Source organism: Chanos chanos, chromosome 13 (genome assembly GCF_902362185.1).
Source record: "Chanos chanos chromosome 13, fChaCha1.1, whole genome shotgun sequence".
Taxonomy (NCBI): Eukaryota; Metazoa; Chordata; class Actinopteri; order Gonorynchiformes; family Chanidae; genus Chanos; species Chanos chanos.
Window position 1 is genome coordinate 10,882,524 of NC_044507.1, and position 21,258 is coordinate 10,903,781.

Consider the following 21,258-nt stretch of genomic DNA (forward strand, 5'->3'; position numbering starts at 1 on the left):
TCTCTCTCTCTCTCTCTCTCTCTCTCTCTCTCTCACTCTCCCATTCTTGCTTTCTCTTCCCCTCTGTTGACACTTCCTCACACACTCTCTCTCTCTCTGCTCACACACATGCCGACTGGCACCCAAGGACAGCACACCCTCTCAGCGAGTCGTGCCATGAAGCCGGCGTGTGTCTGTGTGTCGGTGGCTCCGCTCTGCTGAGAGCTCTGGAGGGAGGAAGAAGAAGAGGAGGAAGAGGCAATGGAGCACAGCCACATCTTCCCTGTCCTGTCCTCAAACAGCAGCTTGTGGATCCTGGGGGGACAGCAGCAGTCGGTCAAACCCCAGGGCTGCCCTCTGGGACCCCTGCCTGTCATCTACTACAGCAGCCTGCTCTGTCTCGGCCTACCAGGTAAGTCTGATGGGTCCAGCTGTTGGCTGTAACTCTGTGTGTGTGTGTGTTTCAGTGTTTTACATGCGGTGTGTTTTTATGCGTACGTAAGACTATATTTGACTATATTTGCACACTCTGTTATGAGAGTGCGTGTGTTCGTGAATGTATGTCCATGCATGTATGTATGATTGTTTCTATAATCTATGTTTGTGTGCGAGTGTGTGTGTGTGAGTGTGTGTGCGCACATGTGTGAGTGTGTGTGCTGTTGCACAGTGTCATTGCTGAAAGACACTGTTGATTCTTATTTGTGACCTTGTGGTTGGTGACTCGCTGTGTGTACTGAGGTACTCAGTGCTACATGCCTAATACATACAGCGATAATTACATCAGCCAAACCAGAATATTACTTAATATTTCAGTGTAATTTGCATTCAGTACATACGACGCACACTATATCTGTATGATTGTGTTGTACTACCTGTCACTGAAAAAGGATTAACTTTAACTGGAATATTCTATAGCATGTGGGGGTGATTAATTCACCTTCACAGCTGTGTAGGTGGTGTGGTGTGTGTGTGTATGTGTCTGTGTATGTACGTGTGTGTGTGTGTGTGAGTGTGTGAAAAATTGACTGACCATGTGACCTCCAGCATTAAACTGACTCTCTAAATGAAAAGCTTGTTTTAAAATGGAGTGATTAGACATTCGTGGCCAATGATACTGTTAACAGGTCAGTCCCCTGCCACAGAAATGCGTGCAGGCACACACACACACACACACACGCTCGGATACCTACTTTGTCATTAATTCGCACTGACTGTTCTCACACTGGGCAGCAGTAGGCTAGTGTTTAGAGGTGGAGGAGAATTTGCCTTTTTTTCTCTGTGGTAGACTGAAAGCTGCTGCTATACCCTTGAGCTGGGCATTCAGCCCAAAACAGTTCCACAGAAATCTTCCTTTGACTCAACAGGAGTGTCACCCATTGCTCATAAATCCATCTTGGAAATATTGCTTATGTTAAAGTGCCCTTTCATGTGCGATCACCTGCTGTGAAAAGGTGCTTGGCATATTTAACTTTTTTTAAGTGTACCACAAATGAACTAAGGCAATAACCTTTCAGTTTATCTGCTCAGATGCTAATGTCAGAAATCAGAAAGGGTTTTTTTTTTTTTTTTTTTGCGCTGACCTTTTAAGTTCACACTAATCTTTGGCAGCCTTAGTTTGGATAGACTGTGCATATGAGTTGTATTTGAATTCACAATCAGTCTCTGTGTCTGATTGGGAAATTATTTTGTCATTTAGATAACATTTAGTTTTACTTGCAGTTGAATATGATTACAACATGACATGATACTACATTGTATGATGCACTTATTGTAAGTTGCTTTGGCTAAAAGCGTCTGCCAAATACCAAATTGTAAATTGTAAATTGTATGATACTGCGTGATCTATATTGTTTGTCATATTACAGTGAGAGTGAACGTAGAGAGAGTGTATGTGTGGTTATATTTCCTATATGCGTTGTTTTTTTTTTATACACGCAGTGGTTGTGGAAACACTGACAGGGTGTTGACTGAACTGTGACATTGTTAGCGCTGACTTTTACAGAAGAGACATATTGTCATATTGTTACAGTAAAGAGGCAGTTATTTGCCTCCCATACACTTCTCACCCTCACTCATACTGATGAATATATAGAGAGAGACAGATACTAAAAGACAAGAAGCAGGAAAGAGGGATCAAAGGAAACAAGAAAAAATGAGTGAGATATATAGATCAAGAACCGTGAGAGAGAAATGGATAGAAGGTTGGTAAAGTGATAAGGAAGAGAAGAAAGGAGGGACAGAAAAAAGAAAAAGGGAGATAAAGGGAGGGAAGGAGAACTGATGGAAGAAGAAATTGACAGTAGAGAAGAGAAAGTGTGCAAAACAAAGAGCATAAATGAAAGAAAAGAAGGATGAGAGAGAGAGAGAGAGAGAGAGAGAGAGAGAGAGAGAGGGTTAGCGAGAGTGATTAATACTAGCACCACACTGGATGAAGTGACACTTTGGAGCCCAGAGTGAAGAGGCAGACGATAGAGCTAAAACAAATCGGCACCTTTTTAATGAATCGCTCATTCTGTTCTTAACAGCCTCACGCGTTTACCAGCACACAACACACACAAGGCAGGATCCATAAAACCACTCTGTTATTTCAGACACAGTCCACTGAAGAACATACACACGCGCGCACGCTCGCGCGCACGCTCACACACACATGCACACACACACACACAGTACCCATTAAACCAGCACAGTCACTATGACACATACTCCATTACTCAGCCGAGCACGACCCTGCTGGATTCTCTTTTATTTATGCTAGTGGTCTGGTCCACAGCGCTGCAGTAGTAGTAGTAGTAGTAGTAGTAATAGTAGTAGTATGTTTCATATTACTATTTCATATATTTACTAAATTTCATATCTTCTATGGATATATCATGGTACATATTATTATTAATATATGTTGCTCCTCTTCTTGTTGTAACAGGACATAATTATGTCGTGATTAGTTAGATGTTTGGTACAGGAAGATGTAGTGATGTCTGCCCTGTGTGTCAGTCTGTCAGTCTAATTCTGACCGTTAGGTTCTCTGTCTCTGTTGTATGATACTCACAGCCACGTGACCACGCTTATTACCCTAGCACTTCTCAGAGTTGTCTGTTGTCTCGTGTCAAGTTAGCTATGCACTCATAATATGTATCCATTATGTTAGTTGCTTTAGATAAAATGGTATACCAAACGCAGAGATGTGACTGTAAATCTTGTCGTTTTCATTTTTATTCCTTTATTTTTGTGGCTGCTGTAATGTGATATGAGGTATGGCACAGGGCTGGCATGTGTAGCACTCTTGGATTTATTTCCTTTGACTCAGGAGTACCATGGCAGTGTGGTAGTGTGTTCACAGTAAGTGCGGGGAAATGAGAACCTGTAAGGCTCCAGTCTGTGTTTGATTTACGACAGAATTTGCCATCACATAGAGCGCTTATAATGGCACTTTATTTTACTCCAAATCACTGTATCACTGTATTACCCTGTCTCACTCCACACCACTCCATATCTCTGCATCACTTTATATCACCCTGTCTCACTTCACATCACTCTGTATCACTGTATCACCTTATATTACCCTGTCTCACTCCACATGACTCCATATCACTGTATCGCTTTACATCACCCTGTCTCACTCCACATCACTCCGTATCACTGTATCACCTTATATTACCCTGTCTCACTCCACATGACTCCATATCACTGTATCACTTTATATCACCCTGTCTCACTCCACATAACTCTGTATCATTGTATCAGTTTATATCACCCTCTCTCACTTCACATCACTCCGTATCACTGTATCAGTTTATATCACCCTGTCTCACTTCACATCACTCCATATCACTGTATTACCCTGCTTCATTCCACATGACTCCATATCACTGTATCACTTTATATCACCCTGTCTCACTTCACATCACTCCGTATCAATGTGTCACACTATGTCAGTGATGTGTTTGGGTGTTTAATGAGCTCATTCTGAGGAGTGGTGGTGTTATGTTAGACAACATATTTCTCTCTCTCTCTCTGTGTCTCTCTGTGTGTGTGTTTGTGTTTGTGTATTTAAAGGAAGGTCACATATGCCAATTAATGACCCTTTCACTAGCCTACATAAGTGTCACCCGCCACTTAATAAAGAGACAAAGTCATTGATTTTCAGTTTACCACATTGAATTAGTGTCCTCTCTCAAGGCTCTTTGTGTGTGTAGGGATAACACAATCTCAAAACATGTACACACGCATGTGCGCACACGCACACACACACAGACACACCACCACCAGCACAGTAGTCATTGTGTGTGTGTGTGTGTGTGTACAACCCAGCTGTTAGTATAACAAACGCAACTAACTGAAGAGTTCACCCAGTTCTCTCTCTCTATCCTTTGTCATCACACATGTGAATAAGTAAAAGAATAATGAAGAAATGAAAAAAAAATAGTTGTGAAAAATAATCAAATGCAATAACTCTTGATTATTCGCCATTAATAGGGCTCTTAAATGACAGAAAGTGCCCACCTAACAGCAGGTCATTAAAATAGCTTTCTCTTTATCTCTGTCTCTCTCTTTGTGTGCGCTGTGGATCATTTGAGCAGACAAATGGGATGCTCACTGTGTTGGTGGTTTGTGTTGCCTGACATTTCCAATTTTACCCCCATCCTGGTGTCCAGTAATTTCAGTTCATTTGTGTGTGTGCGTGTGTGTGTGTGTGTGTGTGTGTGCGTGTGTGTGTATGATTTTAAACAAAACTGTGCGACTGTAACTAATATGTAGAGGTTTCATTTGTTTTTCTTTTTCTAATTAGACCAATTTACTTTGATAAAAAGATGAGGGAGCAAACTATATTATAGTCATATTCAAATACTCATTAGTGTAATAAGCATTGCTTAGTACTTCTGCAGCAATTCTGCTGAATCATCGTCTGCTTCTGATGCATTTTTACTGGGCTGGCAAACCCCCCCCCCACTTTAATCTTGGATGAAGAAATGAGACCAAGACAATTTCAAATCTCTGAGTCCCACAGGGCACATTAGACATTACTCTACTGCCACAAAAATGAGCAGAGACCAATGGAGAAAAAAAGACACAGAGGAAAGGGAATGACGTGCGACCCCCCCCCCCCCCCTCACCCCATCAGGAGGAAATGAATGTTGGTCTGTAGTGGCATAACTGAGGGGCACTTCATAATGAGTCTTGCAGTGATTTCACTGTGTGACTAAGAAGTCAAAAACTGAGGGACAGGAAGAGAGAGAGAGAGAGAGAGAGAGAGAGAGAGGGATAAAATGGGGGTGTTTGAGAGCGATGAATTTCAAAGGAAATCTTAAAGGTCAGAATCACTTTGGTCTGAGATGGCATCATATCCTTTTGTCTTTACATGAAATAACACACACACACACACACACACACACACACACACTCACACTCACACACCCACCCACACGTACACACACACGCACACACACACACACACACACACACAGACAAACACACATCAGTCCTGCTACACACATAAATAGGAAGAATTTACAGATAACTGTCTACCATATTAAATTGCCCGATGTAGCCTAAATGACAAAGGGAGACAGACTGAGGGGAAAGCATGAGTGTGAGATCGAGAGTAAGGATTGTTGTACTTATTGATGGTACTGCAGTGTTTAGTGTGATGAGAGAACAGTTGGCTCTGAGAGCTATAAATGTGTTTTAATGCCTATGGTTGGACGGTTTACAGTGACTGGCATAAGATAGTTAAAGCTCAGACACTAACACCAGTACAGACAATGCACCTGAGTGTTACTGTCTTCATTTTCCCAGTTCAGCACATTATGAGACAACCTGAATCATGTCCCACCCACCCACACGCAAACACACACACACACACACACACACACACACACTCTCATGCTTTCACACATGAATACCGTAAATAAAATGTGGCCAAAAATGTGTCCCCTTGTTTACCAATTGACACTGACAGATAAACTTTACTTTAGTATAATCATTTACTATTTTTCTTGCTAATATAATTATAATGTAGTAAACATGATCATTACCACTTACAAAAATATGATAAGCCTTAACATTGGTTTTTAATTACATATGACTACAGTTGGGTTTAGTCATTGGGTCAACCCAATTGTAGATACATAAAATAAAGAATGTAGTTGAAGCATTAAAGTTAAGTGGTTTTCTATGTTTACACAAAAATACACACAGATAAAGAGCAAGAAAGCATGGAAAGATGGAAGCCAGCTTCATTTGCACAATGGCTGTTAAAAGCATTTTAAAGATCTTAAGTGAATTGTAAGTCAAACAGGATCGGTGCTCAGAATACCAAAACAGTCAATCAAGGAGAAAGTGAAAGGCCAGTGACAGAGCGAAGGAATTCAGCCAAGGCAAACGCTGGAGAAATGTCTCCGTCAGGCTGAGTGGAGGTTGTTTCGATGATGGATGAAAGAGAGAAAGGTGCGGATTAATCGACGCTGAAACAAAAAAAAAAAAGAAAGAAAAAGAAAAACGAAAACGCATCTTTTCAGACAGGCAACAATCAATATAATAATCAGCAGGAAATCAACCTGAAATATGTTTAGTTTTCTGTGTCAGTGAACCGTAGACACAACACAGGGAGAGATCCCTAAGATTAGATTAAGAAAGAATTTATAATATGTTATTGAGAGAAATGGGAAGAAGTGCTTTGAACATTTGGTTGTGACAAGTGTGTGTGGTACTATAATGTAATGTCTCATTGTTTGCATGTGTGTGTGTGTGTGTGTGTGTGTGTGTGTGACTGGGAGACATCTTAAGTCATTATCTGGAGCCTGCTCTGTAATTTGTAATCTGCTGATGGTCTGGTGTTGTGAAGTGTGTGGTTCCAGACTCCAATCTGACAGATTTAATCGAATTCAGTATCTATTACGCAGATGGATGGGACTGCTCAGGGAGAGAGAGAGAGAGGAGATACCACATCAGCTCAATCTATAACACTACACACACACACACACTCTGACAGGTGCTGAGTACTTTGATGTTTTGTGACATTGCTGTACTCTTCCTGTTTAAGAGTAGTGCTGTCTGTTTAAGAGAACGACAGAAGCCCTGTACGTTTTATCTTATCCGAGCTCACGATCAACGAATCTATCCGTCAGGCTGTGCGACTTCACTCATTCTGCCAATAAAGGAACATCTTTCAACCAAAGCGCAACGATTTCATCCGCTTGAGCTGTTTGTTTCAGATGTGGCAATTACATCTAAAAGCACCGGCAATTTTGGGAGGGGGAAAAAAAACCCAGCCCCAATCTACCTGAGAAAAAAAAAAAAACACTCCGTTGATGTAATTAGTAAAATGGAGCACTCTGAGAAGAAAACTCCTCAAACTCAATCACAAGTCATTTTTTTTTCTTTTCACAAGTCAAACTGATTGTCCAAACAGACTGCAAATGAGTTTGTGTAGCAATAGCAGAAGCCAGGATTTTGTGTTCATGCTGGGTTTATTACTGGGAGAGAGCAGTGCTGAGATTTTAAATTGTGCTGGTCACACCAGTACTGAGTGACTCCTCTGAGTGTCAGGAAAAGAGAAAGAAAGAGAGAGAGAGAGAGAGAGAGAGAGACTATTATTCTAAACTGCTCTTGCAGGGAAATTTTCAAGGCCTTAGCAATGTGAGGTCTTTGTCCTCCCACTGTGGCTGTGTTGACACATTTTTATCGGTGATTTTTTTTTTACAGGGGAGATACAAACAGGTCACTCAAAGCCACAGAACAGAAGTAGAGGGAAGGAAGCGGGGAGGGGAGAAAGTCGTGGAGAGAGAGAGAGAGAGAGAGAGAGAGGAGTCAAAATGAAGGTTAACACTCTCAGAGAAGAATCTCAAAGTTATGCTGCTGTCCATGGTGCTGAAATGCCTTTTATTTTTGATTAGGAGTGTGAGTTTGGAAGTGTTAAAGTCAATCTTACAGCTTCACAGAAATGCAGTCAGATCTGAGTGTCATTGCCCATGTCACACTGCCATGTGCTAACAACAAGCGAGACTGACTTTTCTCCTTCCCTCCCACCTCCCGCCATCTGCCATCTCTCTCTCTCTCTCTCTCTCTCTCTCTCCCCCTCTCATCGCCCTTCTTCTTCACCTCATCATCCCTCCATCCTAACCCTTTTCACTCTGGTTTCTCACCCTGTTTTTTTCCTTCTTTCCATCTTTTCATCTTCTTCTTCTTCTCTCTCTCTCTCTCTCTCTCTCTCTCCCTCTTTCTCTCGTACTCTGTTTTTCCACAGCAAACATCCTGACTGTGATCATCTTGTCCCAGTTGGTGTTGCGTCGTCAGAAGTCCTCCTATAACTATCTCTTGGCCCTCGCCGTGGCGGACATCATGGTTTTATTACTTATCGTGTTCGTCGACTTCCTCTTGGAAGACTTCATCCTGGGCCATCCTCTTCCTCCGTCTGTCAACAAGGCAGTGCAGGTGCTGGAGTTTTCCTCCATCCACACCTCCATCTGGATCACCGTTCCCCTCACCATAGACCGTTACATCGCCGTGTGTCACCCATTACGTTACCACACGGTTTCCTATCCCGCACGAACACGCCGCGTCATTCTGGCTGTCTACACCGGCTGCCTGCTCTCGAGCGCCCCCTATTACTGGTGGCCGGAGCTGTGGCACGGTTTGCCGGGCGAGACGAGGGCGGTTTTGGGGGGAGGAGAGGAGGCTGGTGCCAGCACTGTTGGGCAGCACGTGTTGGTTTGGGTTCACTGCGCCACTGTGTACCTGCTTCCCTGTTCCGTGTTTTTCACCCTCAACACCGTCATTGTCCGAAAGCTGCGCCGCCGACGCAGCTGTTTCCGTCTCCGCGGCTACTCCACCGGAAAGACCACCGCTATTTTGCTGGCCATTACGTCCGTGTTCGCCGTGCTGTGGGCGCCGCGGACCGTCATGATCCTGTACCACCTGTACACCGCCCCTCCTTCCATGCCCGGTCCCGCCCGTTTACTCCACCTCCTGACGGACGTAGCCAACATGCTAGCGCTCCTCAACACTGGCGTTAATTTCTTCCTCTACTGTTTTATCAGCAAGCGTTTCCGCAGCATGGCTGCTAACGTTCTGAGAGCGTTTCTCCGCTGTAGGAAGCAGCCACCACCTTTCTACGCCAGCCACAATCTCTCCATCACCAGCAGTCCTTGGATCTCTCCTGCCAACTCCCACTGTATCAAAATGTTGGTCTACCAGTACGACAAAAACGGCAAACCAGTCTGCATCTCTTCCTGAACGCCTCTCGCCTTCACAAGTGTTTATGGATGTAGCCATAGCAACAGGTGTGTCCTGTTAGCTCGATGAGACATCAGGTGATCCAGAGGCCTGCGAGTTGAGTCTCCGTTACGAACGGGAGGACGAGGTTGGCTGGCGGAGACCATGTGACTGTTAAGACAAATATTGATTGGCCTGAGGGTATAAAGTGGCGCCAAAAACCGTTCACCTGAAATTAGCCATGACTTTAATCAAGTTGTCCTTCACTTCAGTGTGCCAATAGTGACTTTAATCGATGCAAAAAAATAGAGACTGAACTCATTAAGTTAGACGGCTGACTGACTGAATGGCCCACTCTGGGTTTAGAGGGGAACACTGACTGATTAACTGCAGGATTGATGGTCACTCATTACTTGCTGCTGACCGTCTGGACAAAATCATCAGTCAAGCCTTTGTGTTTTTGTTTTTTTCTTTTTCATTCGGATGTGTTTGAGGTGTTTGTGAATGTACATCTCACTAGGGCATCCGTGGTAGGGATTTGGGGAGCCTTGTCTGAGAGCAATGGTGCCTCTTTTCTCTCAGATGCAAACACTGTCACTCACAGTCTATAGAACTACCACAAAAATAATCTCAACTTTCAGTACTGTATCAAATCATCACAGTTCAATTTCGAAAAGTTAACTAGTTAACTAAACGCAAGCTCTGGTGACTAACTGCTTAAAAATTCAAATCAGCTTCAGTCTTCTTGTTATGATATATATGATGGTATATGTGTGGTGGCTTTGCTCTTCCTTCTCTCTCTCTCTCTCTCTCGCTCTCTCTCTCACGCTCACTTTCTCTCTCTAACCAGAGAGTTAATATTATTTTCTTCTTTTAATATATTTCAAGCCACAAGACAGAGAACACAGCATGCACTCTCACACCTAGTCTTATTAAATATACCCTGTTTCCCTTTCTTTCTCTCTCTCTCCCTCTCTCTCTCTCTCTCTCTCTCTCTCTCACACACACACACACACACACACACACATATACATACACATTTATTGAAAACACACTCTGAAATATTTTCTCACAGTTACATGCTCTTGTTGCACAGAGACTCACACACACGTAATCTTAGTCCATATACACACATACACACACTCTTACACTTACACTTATTCTCTCTCTCTCTCACTCTCTCTCTCTTATTAAAAACATCGTCATGTCTGTTGATATGGCCAGTGCCGGTGGCTATTGGGAGGATCAGCACCACTGCTCTCAGATAACAGAAAATGACACTTACACAAAGGACCATTTGAATGGCTGTGAGCAGCTTCTCTCTACTGTTTCTGAGCTTAGAGGTATTGTAATAGCTTTGACTGTTAGATGCACAATTGAGGCAAAAAATATATTTTTTAGAGTAGAACTTTGTTTTAAGAGTTCTCTGTGCTCTTACAAATCATTTTTCAACTAGTAGGTGCCACGGGAAGATAATGTTAGTAAGCACCATATACACAGACACGCACATAAACACAAACACAAACACACACACACACACACACACGATGAATGTATTTGTATTTTTTTGTCATTTAAACTTCAAGTTTTCAAATACTATACTTGTCAGACTAGATTCTACAGTACATGACTGATCCGTATCTACTGTGCAGTGTATGAATGTGTTGATTTGTTTTCTATGCTCGGTGCCAAAAACCCCCACTGAGGTGCAGAGAGCTCACACACACACACACACACACACACCCACACCCACACCCCTTTGAAGCTCTCTATGTGTACAAACATCTATCCAAGTCCGTGCAGCTTTGAGGAAAATTTTCCTGAGCCAAGATCAATCCATTTCTTCAGTGCTGGATTCCTGGGCAAACCCTGCTCTCCACAGGGAAAACGGAGGGAATGCTCCGAAAAGACAAAATCATGGACTGTTGGACTTCATTTGTTATGTACAGTGTGCGTGAGAATACATGGTGATTATATAAACTGTTATAATTCCTGTGATATGTTATTTATTTATAAGGTTTAATTCTTTAGGGCCGCTGGACATTCAGAAAAGGTTCAAAGTTTGCAATTCTTCAAGGGAGAGAGCAAAAAAGGCCCCTTCTCCTTGCCATAGCGATGACAAAAGACACAAAGGGGATTTGGAAAAGGAGGGTGGGCACGAGAACTCTTCTAGCCCCCCCCCCCCAAACAACAACAACAACAACAACAACAACAACAAGAATAATAAAAAGAGTTTTATTTATCTATGTGATTATTTATTTTCATCAAAGTTAAAAAATCAGGAAGGGCTGTTTATCCTCCTCTCTTATTGCACGCTTTAGTAATTATCTGTCAAATCAAACTAATCCTCTGCCTGTTCCCAGTTCCCATGTGTGTGCGTCACTGGTTTGTGCTGGTTTTGACTGGGTTTCCTCAGCCTTCTTCATTAAAGCTGAAGCTTATGATTGAAGATAAACTATTAAAATCTAAAGCAGTTGCACTCTGACGTTATTGAGTTTGCCAGTGTTACGGCGTAAACAGGGAACGCCCGTGGTCCCCCAGGTCTTCAGTCTTTCTGTCGTTTTTTTCACGCCTCCCTCTCTTCATCACTGGCCGTGGCTTAGAGATGGGAAAATGAAGACTCTATCATGCAAAAAAACTGTGTTTTTAATGACGACACCATGTGTCACCGGGGCTCTTTTCTCAATCTCTTTAGTCTCATGAGTAACGAACCTCCTCCGAGACGCACGCTATAGTCACGGGATAGAGGGCTTCCATCCGAGAGCGCTCTTTGGACGCAGACGATCAATAATCAATGGTGACCTGAGCGTGCATTTCTCTTGACCTTTTGACCGATAATTACTCAGTTCATCATTGGGTTCTTTTGGTGTCACCCCTGCCTCGTAGACTTGATGAACAAGATAACCAGGCAGAAACACCGTTTTTTTTTTTTTAACCTTCTCTCTCTGTTTTGTTCGTATCTGACGATAGGCTGCAGAAAACAGAAAGAATGCCTTTTTCTTTCTTTCTTTTTTTTTTTTTTAATCTTGTCAAAGCGATGATTTCTCTTACGCCTTCGAAAATGAATTGGCAAAGTTTCAGCGGACTAGAATTAAAAGGGTTCTAATCAGGGTGAAAGAACTTTATTGATCAGGTAGGGGGAGACTTATTGATAAAGTTGGGGGAATGTTTATTGATTGGGATAGGGTTACTTTGGTGTCTGTAGCACTGAAGCGTTTATGTGTACATAAAATAGCGAATGTCTATGCTAATATGTTCATACTCTGCTATTTGGTGTTGATAATCCTATATATAAGCATTCAGTATTCTAAAGCTCTATGAATGTAACTCTCTTTGCTAAGCTCAAAATACACCGCATTTATTTTCAAACTAAAGAAAGTTCTTCTTTTTTTTTTAATCTGTCAGTATCAATATTTCTTTCTTTTTTAAAATTTCATGTGTTGTGGTTAAATTTTGCTCTGTATCACTGACACAAGTGAATGTTAAAGAACTGTATGTTTTCATTCTGTAACATGGCATGTCTAACAGTTTGGCCTTCTGAACTTCTGCATTGTTACTGCCAAATTCAAAACAAAGCACTCTTTCTCTCTCTCTCTCTCTCCCTTTTTCTCTCTCTCTCTCTCTCTCTCTCTCCATATAAAGATGATCAACTGGTCTTTTTTCATGTTTTTCCAGCTGAATCTGAACTCAAAGTGATTTATAATATCTCATTATGAATGCTGCTCAAACCTGTAGGTGTGAACACTTGTATGAACAGACAAAACGTCTCTGGCTGTTTTTAGTAATTAGTATGATGTAACAGATTAATCTTTGCCAGGTGAGAAAGATTTTTTTTTTTTAATCTGAGATAAACGTGACTGGCATACAACAGACGCTATTTTCAGAGTATTGCTTGTGTGTGTGTGTGTGTCTCAGAAAACAAACTCTCTGTTGAAATAATCTGTCCTGTTTATTTGAGAAGTCAGATAAGACTCTGGATGTAAATTTAATTTCAGTAAGGTTTGAAATATTGTGCTATGGTGTATTTGCATACATAGCACACAAACAGAGGATAGAAACAGGATAATCATTGTTGATTGCATAGAAAATTATTTGGGGATTATATTACTCTGCAAACATCTCAAGTCAGAAACACAGCAAGTAAAACTCATTTGATATCTTAAAAAACAAAAGTTTTGGTTTCAGTCCTCAAAAAGTTCATTTGAGGTAAAAAAAACCCCAAAACAAAACAATATTTCTATGTATTAAAAACCAAAATAAACATTTTGGTATTGCTCTTTGACATTACAACAGCTAAAAATCTAGATATTGTTTCTAATAAACAGTAAAACTGTGTTAACTGCACTATGCATTTCTGTGTCCTCCATACAAAACAATCAGAGTGCAAGATCATCCACACTGACTTAAATATCCTTAAGTAAATATCCTTATTAACTTAAGTCATTATAATAAGGCAATATCCTTAACTTTAGTTTGACAGCGCACATAACTGCAAAATGAGAAGACAGTTATGAGCTGTAATGCAAACTCATCTGGAGAAAACAGACATGTCAAACTGCGACCTGACGTAGCATCAAGATTACTTTCACAGTGCAAAAACACCTCTTTCCCGCCGGCTTTGACCCCGTGTGTAACTACCCAACGGGATAGCCGCTAAACTGACAGTCATCATCGTTTCAACAGATATGCCGACAAATTTAACCATATCTGTTTACCTACCCACACTGTGGGAATATGACTACATGTGCCTAGGCTTGCCTTTCTCATCTGAGGCTCGCTGTGGGCTGGAGTGGTAATGGATTGCTGGTAAGGTAAACAGTCCAGTAATTGGAGAATTGTTGGTTTCATTTGCTGAGCTTGATGGCTCTCTCAAAATGTACCCTCAAGGAAAACACTTCAGCTCAAGGTTGTTTTTTGAGCCATGCAATCTCTGACACTGAAAATAATAATAATGAGAGAAAAATCTTAAGTTGCTACGGACAAGAGCTTTAGTTAAATGAAAAAATGTAAATGTGTCTTGGCTTGTGTTTCTCATTTAAGTCTGACAGTAGCAAGGTTAGTCCTTGAAGATCAGGTGGTGATACAGCGATGGTGTAATCCTTCTCTTATGGCACAGCGGAAAAAGATGTAAGTCTTATTACAGTTGGATCATACGCATACTAGATTGCTGTACACTGGATACACACACACACACACACACTCACTCACTCACTCACACACACAAATACGTTAAACATTGAAGCACATACTCACGCTACTTCTCTCTCTCTCTCTCTCTCTCTCTTACTCTCTGCATATACACACATGTTACAGATCTGTCAAAATTACAGAAAGGTTCAATGACACAGAGCACACACCCGTATTATTTTTCAGACACAGACATGTGTGCTCTGATTCCCGTGGATGGATGAAGCCATAAATCATAGCATGCTGGTTTATACAGTCACACACTTCCCTGGACATGTAACACTTGATTTTTTTTTTCTTTCTCTCTCCATCACTCTCTTCTCTCTTCAACCCTTAAGCTTATGTGTCTGCCCACCTCTTAAGCCTCACAGTCTCTCCTTCTTGTTTTTGCCTTTGTCACCAGCAGTGTCTCTCTGTCCGTCTGTGTTTGCCTTGGCATTGATCTCTACAGATTGAGTTGACACGGCTTTGATAGCAGAGTAAAAAGGTAGAGACTCTAACATTCATATCACAGCTTCACTTAAACTAGATAAACAACAGCAGAGCAAACAACAGAGAACAGGAGTGGGCAAGCATCACCGTGAACTGCAAACAAATGGGAGCGAGAGGGAGGAGGTAAAAAAAAAAAGGAAAAGAAAGAGAAATCTGCCTCTCTTTCATTTCCATCAGTAGAGTGCACCTGCTGTATAACCCTCTCTTCTAGTCCTCTTGAATGGATTTAAAATGACTCGCTATCACTATTGTGTCTATCAGATGGCAAACGACTCCCAAATTAAATCGTCTTTTCTCAAACGAAAAACAAAATGAAAAACAATTAATCTTATGTCCGTTCAATTTCCAACTCTTTAATTTATCATTAACTGAACAATTCCAACTCAGCCCAAAAGCTACCTCTAGTGGTCATGCAAGGAACTGTATCGGCCTGGTTCAGAACGAGGGGAGCTTTGGGGTGGATGACTCAGGTTGAAATCAAGACTTACGCCTGGATCAGGAAAGAGAAAACCGCCTCGGTGGTTAAGGTAGGCTTAACCCGAGTACACATCCTTTTCCGTCACACCCAGGGTTGGTCAGAAGGACCTGTGTGCTCTTTAAACGTCGTGAACGTGAGTTGTCCGCTAGATGTGTGCTATAAGAAAGAATATGATATGTATTGCTCAATCCAATGTTCGGAAAATCCAATTACTCGAAAAACATCAGTAAAGACAATGAATTATTATTGTCGAAGAATGCTAACGATAAGGTGATTGGCAGCTGGCTTGAGTACAGGATCAAGCATTTGATTTAGCCAGCTGTGTTTCACCAGATCAAGCTTTGATGCCAGTCAGTGGCACTAAACATTTAAGCCACAAATATAATTTGTGTAGTATTTATATAAGGTGTGCTTATTTAATTTTAAACAATAGAATTTATTTTCCAGGATATTTTTCCGCTTTAGTTGTTTACATATGCAAATAGACGTGGGCGCTACATCAGCTACCACATGAGGGTAGCATCACACAAACATCGTTTGCACTTAACGGTAAAGAGCATTGTTAACAGCGACACGCATCAAATTGAAATTTTGGACATGCATCAAACTCAAGTTTTGTTCAGACTTCTCCGTCACCTTCTCTGAAGATGAACGGGATGATACATGTTTGTTTGCGTTCCTTTACCCTGCTAGTCTAAAGGTAAACAGACCTTTGTTTTTCAGGGTACACTTTGAACCTTGGTACCCGCTGTGCTTCTAAATAGAAGGACGGACTACTTGCATTATGGTGTACTGGAGGAGTGCTTTTACTGTAGCGGTTCTCTGCGGCTTTGTCGCGGCCGGTCCGGACAGCAGGAGAGGTAAAGTAGGACCTAGGAATGGATGGAACAGCCTTAACATTCCGATAGTAAAATTAAAATAAATAAATAAATAAAATATTAAATAAAAAATTAAAAAAAAAAAAAAAAAAACCCAGCCGAAACTAACTCACTAAAACTTGTTTCGGAAACACACTGTAGAGGACTGTGATGAAGCATTAGGTTTTATTGTAAGGTTCACATGCTTAGCACTACGTCGACTGTAGGCTACATATTCGTCCATACAAATATACAAATAAACATATATATGTATGCATGAATATAGATGTATCTATGTACATGAAACAATACTGTTCAAATGTGTTTAATATTGTTCCTCTGAAATCCAAGCTATGAGCAGAGTCAGGTGTTAATTTTGCTTCTGTGTTTGCAACTCTGGCCGACTAAAGATCACCCACAATTCAGCACTATAGCACCATGTGAAACAACAGTCCTCAGGTGATTGGAACAGAACTGTAAGATATCATTACACAAATGACTCAGGGATTTACAGAGTGAAACTCAGGCTGAAATTATTGAGCGGGCTACAGTTTAATGTTTCAGATGAAGACAGAAGTCAGAGGTAAGGGCAGGAATTGATTAGGATCATTTAGTTTTTTACGTTGAGGTTTTGCTGAATATCCCTGCACTGAGTATTGGAAAGTTCTGTGATGTTAGTCATTTTTCTCCCTGTTTCTGCAGCCCCAGTGTTCTTGGATAAGGAGGATGCCAGTGCAGTCATATCCAGACAGAAGAGAGCTAATGAAGGCAATGAGGAGTCACTTCCGGCTAACCTGGAGAGGGAGTGTGTTGAGGAAGTGTGTAACTATGAAGAGGCCAGGGAAGTGTTTCAGGATGCCTACCGTACAGTGAGTCTGTGCACTTTCCCCCGACACACACACACACACATACACTTACGTAGGTTTGTGTTACAGTGAACGAAACATGGATATATTTTTTCATTAGCCAGGTGTGTGTTTGTGTGTGTGTGTCTGTAAGCCCAAACTCACATTGCAATCCGATGTTCTTTTCACAGGATATTTTTTGGTCAGTCTACGTAGGTAAGTAGAAAGGTCATATACATTCTTTTTTTTTTTTTTTTTTTTTTTTTTTTCATTTGTTTCTCTTTTTGTTTTGTATTGTTTTGTCCCTTATACACATTGGAAACATACCTACCTCATCCATATCGGTTTTGCTCAACACTGCTGCTATGATGTCAGGTGTTCGCGTGAGGTTGGTTTGACGTTTAAACACGTGCATTTTCTCCGGCCCAGATGGAGACCAGTGTGCTGGTCAGCCATGCAAAAACGGGGCCATGTGTTCAGACAGTGTCGGTGGATATGACTGTATCTGTAAGAGCGGCTACTCTGGAGTCCACTGTGAAACAGGTAGATCACCTGCATGTCTACATATGAACACACGGACAAAAACATTACTCTAAATCAGGGGTCTCAAACTCCGGTCCTGGAGGGCCGGGGTCCTGCTGATTTTTGTTTTCACCTCTTAGCTACCTGTTGATTTTCACCTTGAAAACAGGTGTGGACACTCTTCAGCCAATCAGAGATTCTATTTAGTTGATCTACAAGAAAAACAGCAGGACCCCGGCCCTCCAGGACCAGAGTTTGAGACCCCTGCTCTAAATCACAATCAACGCGAGTCAGTTATTGGATGTGATGAGTGGATGCTGTCAATCCATGTGTATTTTGATTCTTTTCCTTTTAGAGCGATAACTGCATTTAGCTGTGTAATTACAGGCAGAAATGTTGAAACACAGCCTTTGGTTAGAGTCATAGTGTCAGAGTGCCATACTGTATAGACAGTACGGAGTTGATCTTGTGCGTTTGTTTCTGTGGTCTCTCTGCAGATCAGACAGTGTGTGTGGTGGATAAGACTAAAGGCTGTAGTCAGTTCTGTAAACCAGGGTACCAATCATATGAGTGCTCGTGTGCACGAGGCTGGAAGCTAAGCGGCAAGGAGAAATGTGTCCCAGCAGGTGAGCGACTATTACTCTCTCCCTCTGTCTCTCTCGCGCTCTCTCACTCTCTCTCTCTGTCTCTCTACTATCTATCTATCTGTTTCTCTCTCTTTCTCCCTCTCTCACTCCCTTTTATAGAGCTGTTTCTTAGGAGGTAGAGAACATTTGAGCTGTTTGTTAGGCTGTGGTGTTTTGGTTGTAATCTGCGCTCACCAGTGGATGAAAAGTTCATCTTTCCAGCTGTATGGGAGTGACTGATATGTCTTGCTTGCCTAAAACTTTGGATAGAAGAGTGATTTGACTCAGAGGATGTGTGGAAGTGTTAAAATCTCTCTGTGTCTGTCTGTCTATCTCCATCACTCTGTCTCTCTCAGTGTCTCAACCCTGTGGGCAGGTGAGCAGCTCCATTCAGTGGGAGAGCAGACAGTCATCCAACATCAGAAATGACTATGACGGATTGAACTGTATGACTGGCGAGTGCCCCTGGCAGGTAGACGCGCGTACACGCACACGCACGCTCACAGACACGCGCACACACGCATGCATACACACACACCCAAACACACGGTCCAGCAGGTAACACGACCTCTGCATCATTTAGACATGGGAGGCACACAAAACAGATCTGTTTACATTTGTGTGGTAAATATATCGACACTTTTGCGCAATACTAAATGAGCTCTGTGCTCTGTGTGTGTGGTGCTGCTCTAGCGGTGTGGTAAGCCTTGTGTTTGTGTTTTTTTAAGGCACTGTTGAAGAGCCCAGCATCTGGTTCCTTCTGCAATGGTGTCATCCTGAAAGAGAATCTGATTCTGACCACCGCTTACTGTGCCTCCAAACACAATGACATCCAGGTGGTTGTTGGTAAGTTGAAAAGGAAACTCTGCGTGTATGTGTATGTCAGAGCAAAAAAGAGAATGAAATGAAATGAAATAAAGAATGAAATAAAAAAGACAGAAAGTGGCAATACCTATTTTTGCTTGAATGATGAACCAGAATGAACTGAATTTAAGTGAAGTGAAACAAATGATCTGAGATCTCTCTCTCTCTCTCTCTCTCTCTCTCTCTCTCTCTCTCTCTCTCTCTCTTATAAAGGAACACGTAGGGTCACATATGAAGTGGGAGAACAGACCCTGTCTGTGAAGAAGGTCCATGTTCACCCTCTCTTTGTGGCGGACAGTCCAGAGAATGACTTGGCACTGGTGGAGCTTCAGACTAGTATCAATATTAAGAACAGCGTCAGAGCAGCCTGCCTACCGGAGCGAGACTTCGCAGACAGTGTTCTCTTGACGGGAGAGTGGATGGGGATGGTAACAGGGTGGAAGGACGTTCCCGACGCCACTGAACTTCAGGGGGATCTCAGACTAAACCATCTGTCTTACAAGAGTTTCTCTGACTGCAAGCAACAGCACCCTGGTCTGGTCAGTGTCTTAACCGTCACACAACGATCATCAGATGAACCCATTCAAGTCACATGAGTTATATGATATCACAGATAGTATGATATCTACAAAAAAGTCAAGACAGAAGAATTGGCTGAACTGCATTCTTCTGTTTACAAAACAATTCAGTAGTTATTGGAGTAACATTGAAGTAATATAATGTAAGCTTAGAAAGAGATCTGTTACAGTAGTGTTACATTAAAGTAATATAAGAATAGTGACAGCTCTGTTACAGTAATGTTACAGTAACCTAATGCAAACTCAGTAAAAAATCTAGTGTGGTGGTGTTACAGTAATCTAATATAATCTCAGTACAAGATCTGTTCCAGTTGTGTTAGAGTAATCTAATGTAATCTCAGTACTAATTCTGGTATGGTAGTGTTTCAGTAATGTCATCTCAGTAAAAGATCTATTACAGTAATGTTACACTAATGTAATGTAATCTCAGTACCAAATCTATTACAGTAGTGTTACAGTAATGCAATGTAATCTCAGTAAATAATCTATTGCAGTAGGACTGCATTGCTACATTTCTGCAGCTGCAAAAACTATGTCTTGCATTTCATTATTGACCACTTGATGGTCTTACCATTATGATAAATCAAGTAGCTGAAAATGTGATTTTTTGGGGGGGGGTTTTGTCCTCAGATGACCAATAAGATGATATGCACCATGCCACGGCCCAAAGCAGACTGTTTCTTTAGCTCTGGCAGTCCTGTTCTGACAGTGTACCGTGACGTGTTCTTCCTGACGGGTGTGGTCAGCAGAGTTCCGGGGATGGAGTGTAACAAAGGATACATTCTACAGAAAGTCTCTCGATTTCTCCCCTGGATCAACTCAGTTCTGAACACTGCTTAGAAAGCACAGAGATAAAAAAGCAGTGTGTTCCCTGCTTGTTTGTTTTTGTCCTTCTCTCATTCCCAATCTTTAACGTTAATCCTTTAATCTAGACCTTGGATCAGTGTTAAAAAGAACAGGAGGAGGAGGTAAACTGATGTGCTAATTTAGTATTTCAGTATTTTTATGTATACAGTATTAGATTTTTTCCACAAGGGGGCACACTTGTCCTAACTACACTCTACTAGCAGAGGCGCATACGCAGTTGATACATAGACACTAGCAAAGAGCCAGAGAAAAGCACATAGTTGGCATGAATTTGTGTGATAGTCTGAACCAACAGTGCTCTGAGTAGAGATTTAACAGCCCTGCTCACATCATTATAAGTGTCTGTTCATTCCTTTACACTGAGTGTGTAATTGGACATAATGTTGGATCAGATGAGTCCTAATTAAATCTCAAAGGTCTGTTAAACTGGGTCTGGACTCCAAGATAATTGGTGTACATCTCTCTCCTTCTCTCTCTCTCTCTCTCTCTCTCCCTCCCGCTCTCTCTCTCTCTCTCTGTCTCTCTCTCTCTCTCTCTCTCTCCCTCTGGTTTAGGGATGATAAATTCAGTGTCAGATGTAGTGAACTGTGTTTATATTTGTGTATATCTCAGTGCAGTAGTGTGTTATTATGTCTTTGCCTCCATCAGCAACATCCTCTCTCACCTCTAAGCACTGTATTATCCATCAGTCTCCCGCAGACTGGCTTAGTAGCATCTGCTTACACCCAGCGTTTTCCACAGTACTGCACA

The 21,258-nt window shown here is 41.7% G+C and overlaps 2 protein-coding genes across 4 annotated transcripts; both read left to right on the top strand.

Moving 5' to 3' along the window:
- Nucleotides 1–240: 240 nt before the first annotated feature.
- LOC115826944 (probable G-protein coupled receptor 139) lies at nt 241–9,213 on the top strand. Its single transcript, XM_030790893.1, has 2 exons — nt 241–391; nt 8,225–9,213. The coding sequence occupies exons 1-2, from the start codon at nt 241–243 to the stop codon at nt 9,211–9,213; spliced, it is 1,140 nt and encodes a 379-aa protein (XP_030646753.1).
- Nucleotides 9,214–15,285: 6,072 nt separating this feature from the next.
- proza (protein Z, vitamin K-dependent plasma glycoprotein a) lies at nt 15,286–20,939 on the top strand. Of its 3 annotated transcripts, none has more exons than XM_030789848.1 (10): nt 15,286–15,398; nt 16,073–16,209; nt 16,909–17,075; nt 17,243–17,267; nt 17,481–17,594; nt 18,071–18,199; nt 18,556–18,671; nt 18,928–19,045; nt 19,277–19,602; nt 20,272–20,939. In XM_030789848.1, exons 2-10 carry the CDS (start codon nt 16,134–16,136, stop codon nt 20,479–20,481), a joined length of 1,281 nt encoding a protein of 426 aa, XP_030645708.1. In that variant the 5' UTR covers nt 15,286–15,398; nt 16,073–16,133; the 3' UTR covers nt 20,482–20,939. The 3 variants fall into 3 exon arrangements, with proteins under 3 accessions (XP_030645708.1, XP_030645709.1, XP_030645710.1); XM_030789849.1 differs by having other exon boundaries at nt 15,295–15,398; nt 16,058–16,209; XM_030789850.1 differs by having other exon boundaries at nt 15,397–15,482.
- The last annotated feature ends 319 nt before the right edge of the window (nt 20,940–21,258 follow it).

Bases quoted from the DNA above. Each gene is read 5' to 3' on its own strand.
- proza (XM_030789848.1), top strand. From the start codon at position 16,134: ATGGTGTACTGGAGGAGTGCTTTTACTGTAGCGGTTCTCTGCGGCTTT. The intron at 16,210-16,908 runs GTAAAGTAGGAC...CTGTTTCTGCAG, and splicing joins CGGTCCGGACAGCAGGAGAG to CCCCAGTGTTCTTGGATAAG. The intron at 19,603-20,271 runs GTCAGTGTCTTA...TTTTGTCCTCAG, and splicing joins AGCAACAGCACCCTGGTCTG to ATGACCAATAAGATGATATG.
- LOC115826944 (XM_030790893.1), top strand. From the start codon at position 241: ATGGAGCACAGCCACATCTTCCCTGTCCTGTCCTCAAACAGCAGCTTG. The intron at 392-8,224 runs GTAAGTCTGATG...GTTTTTCCACAG, and splicing joins GCTCTGTCTCGGCCTACCAG to CAAACATCCTGACTGTGATC.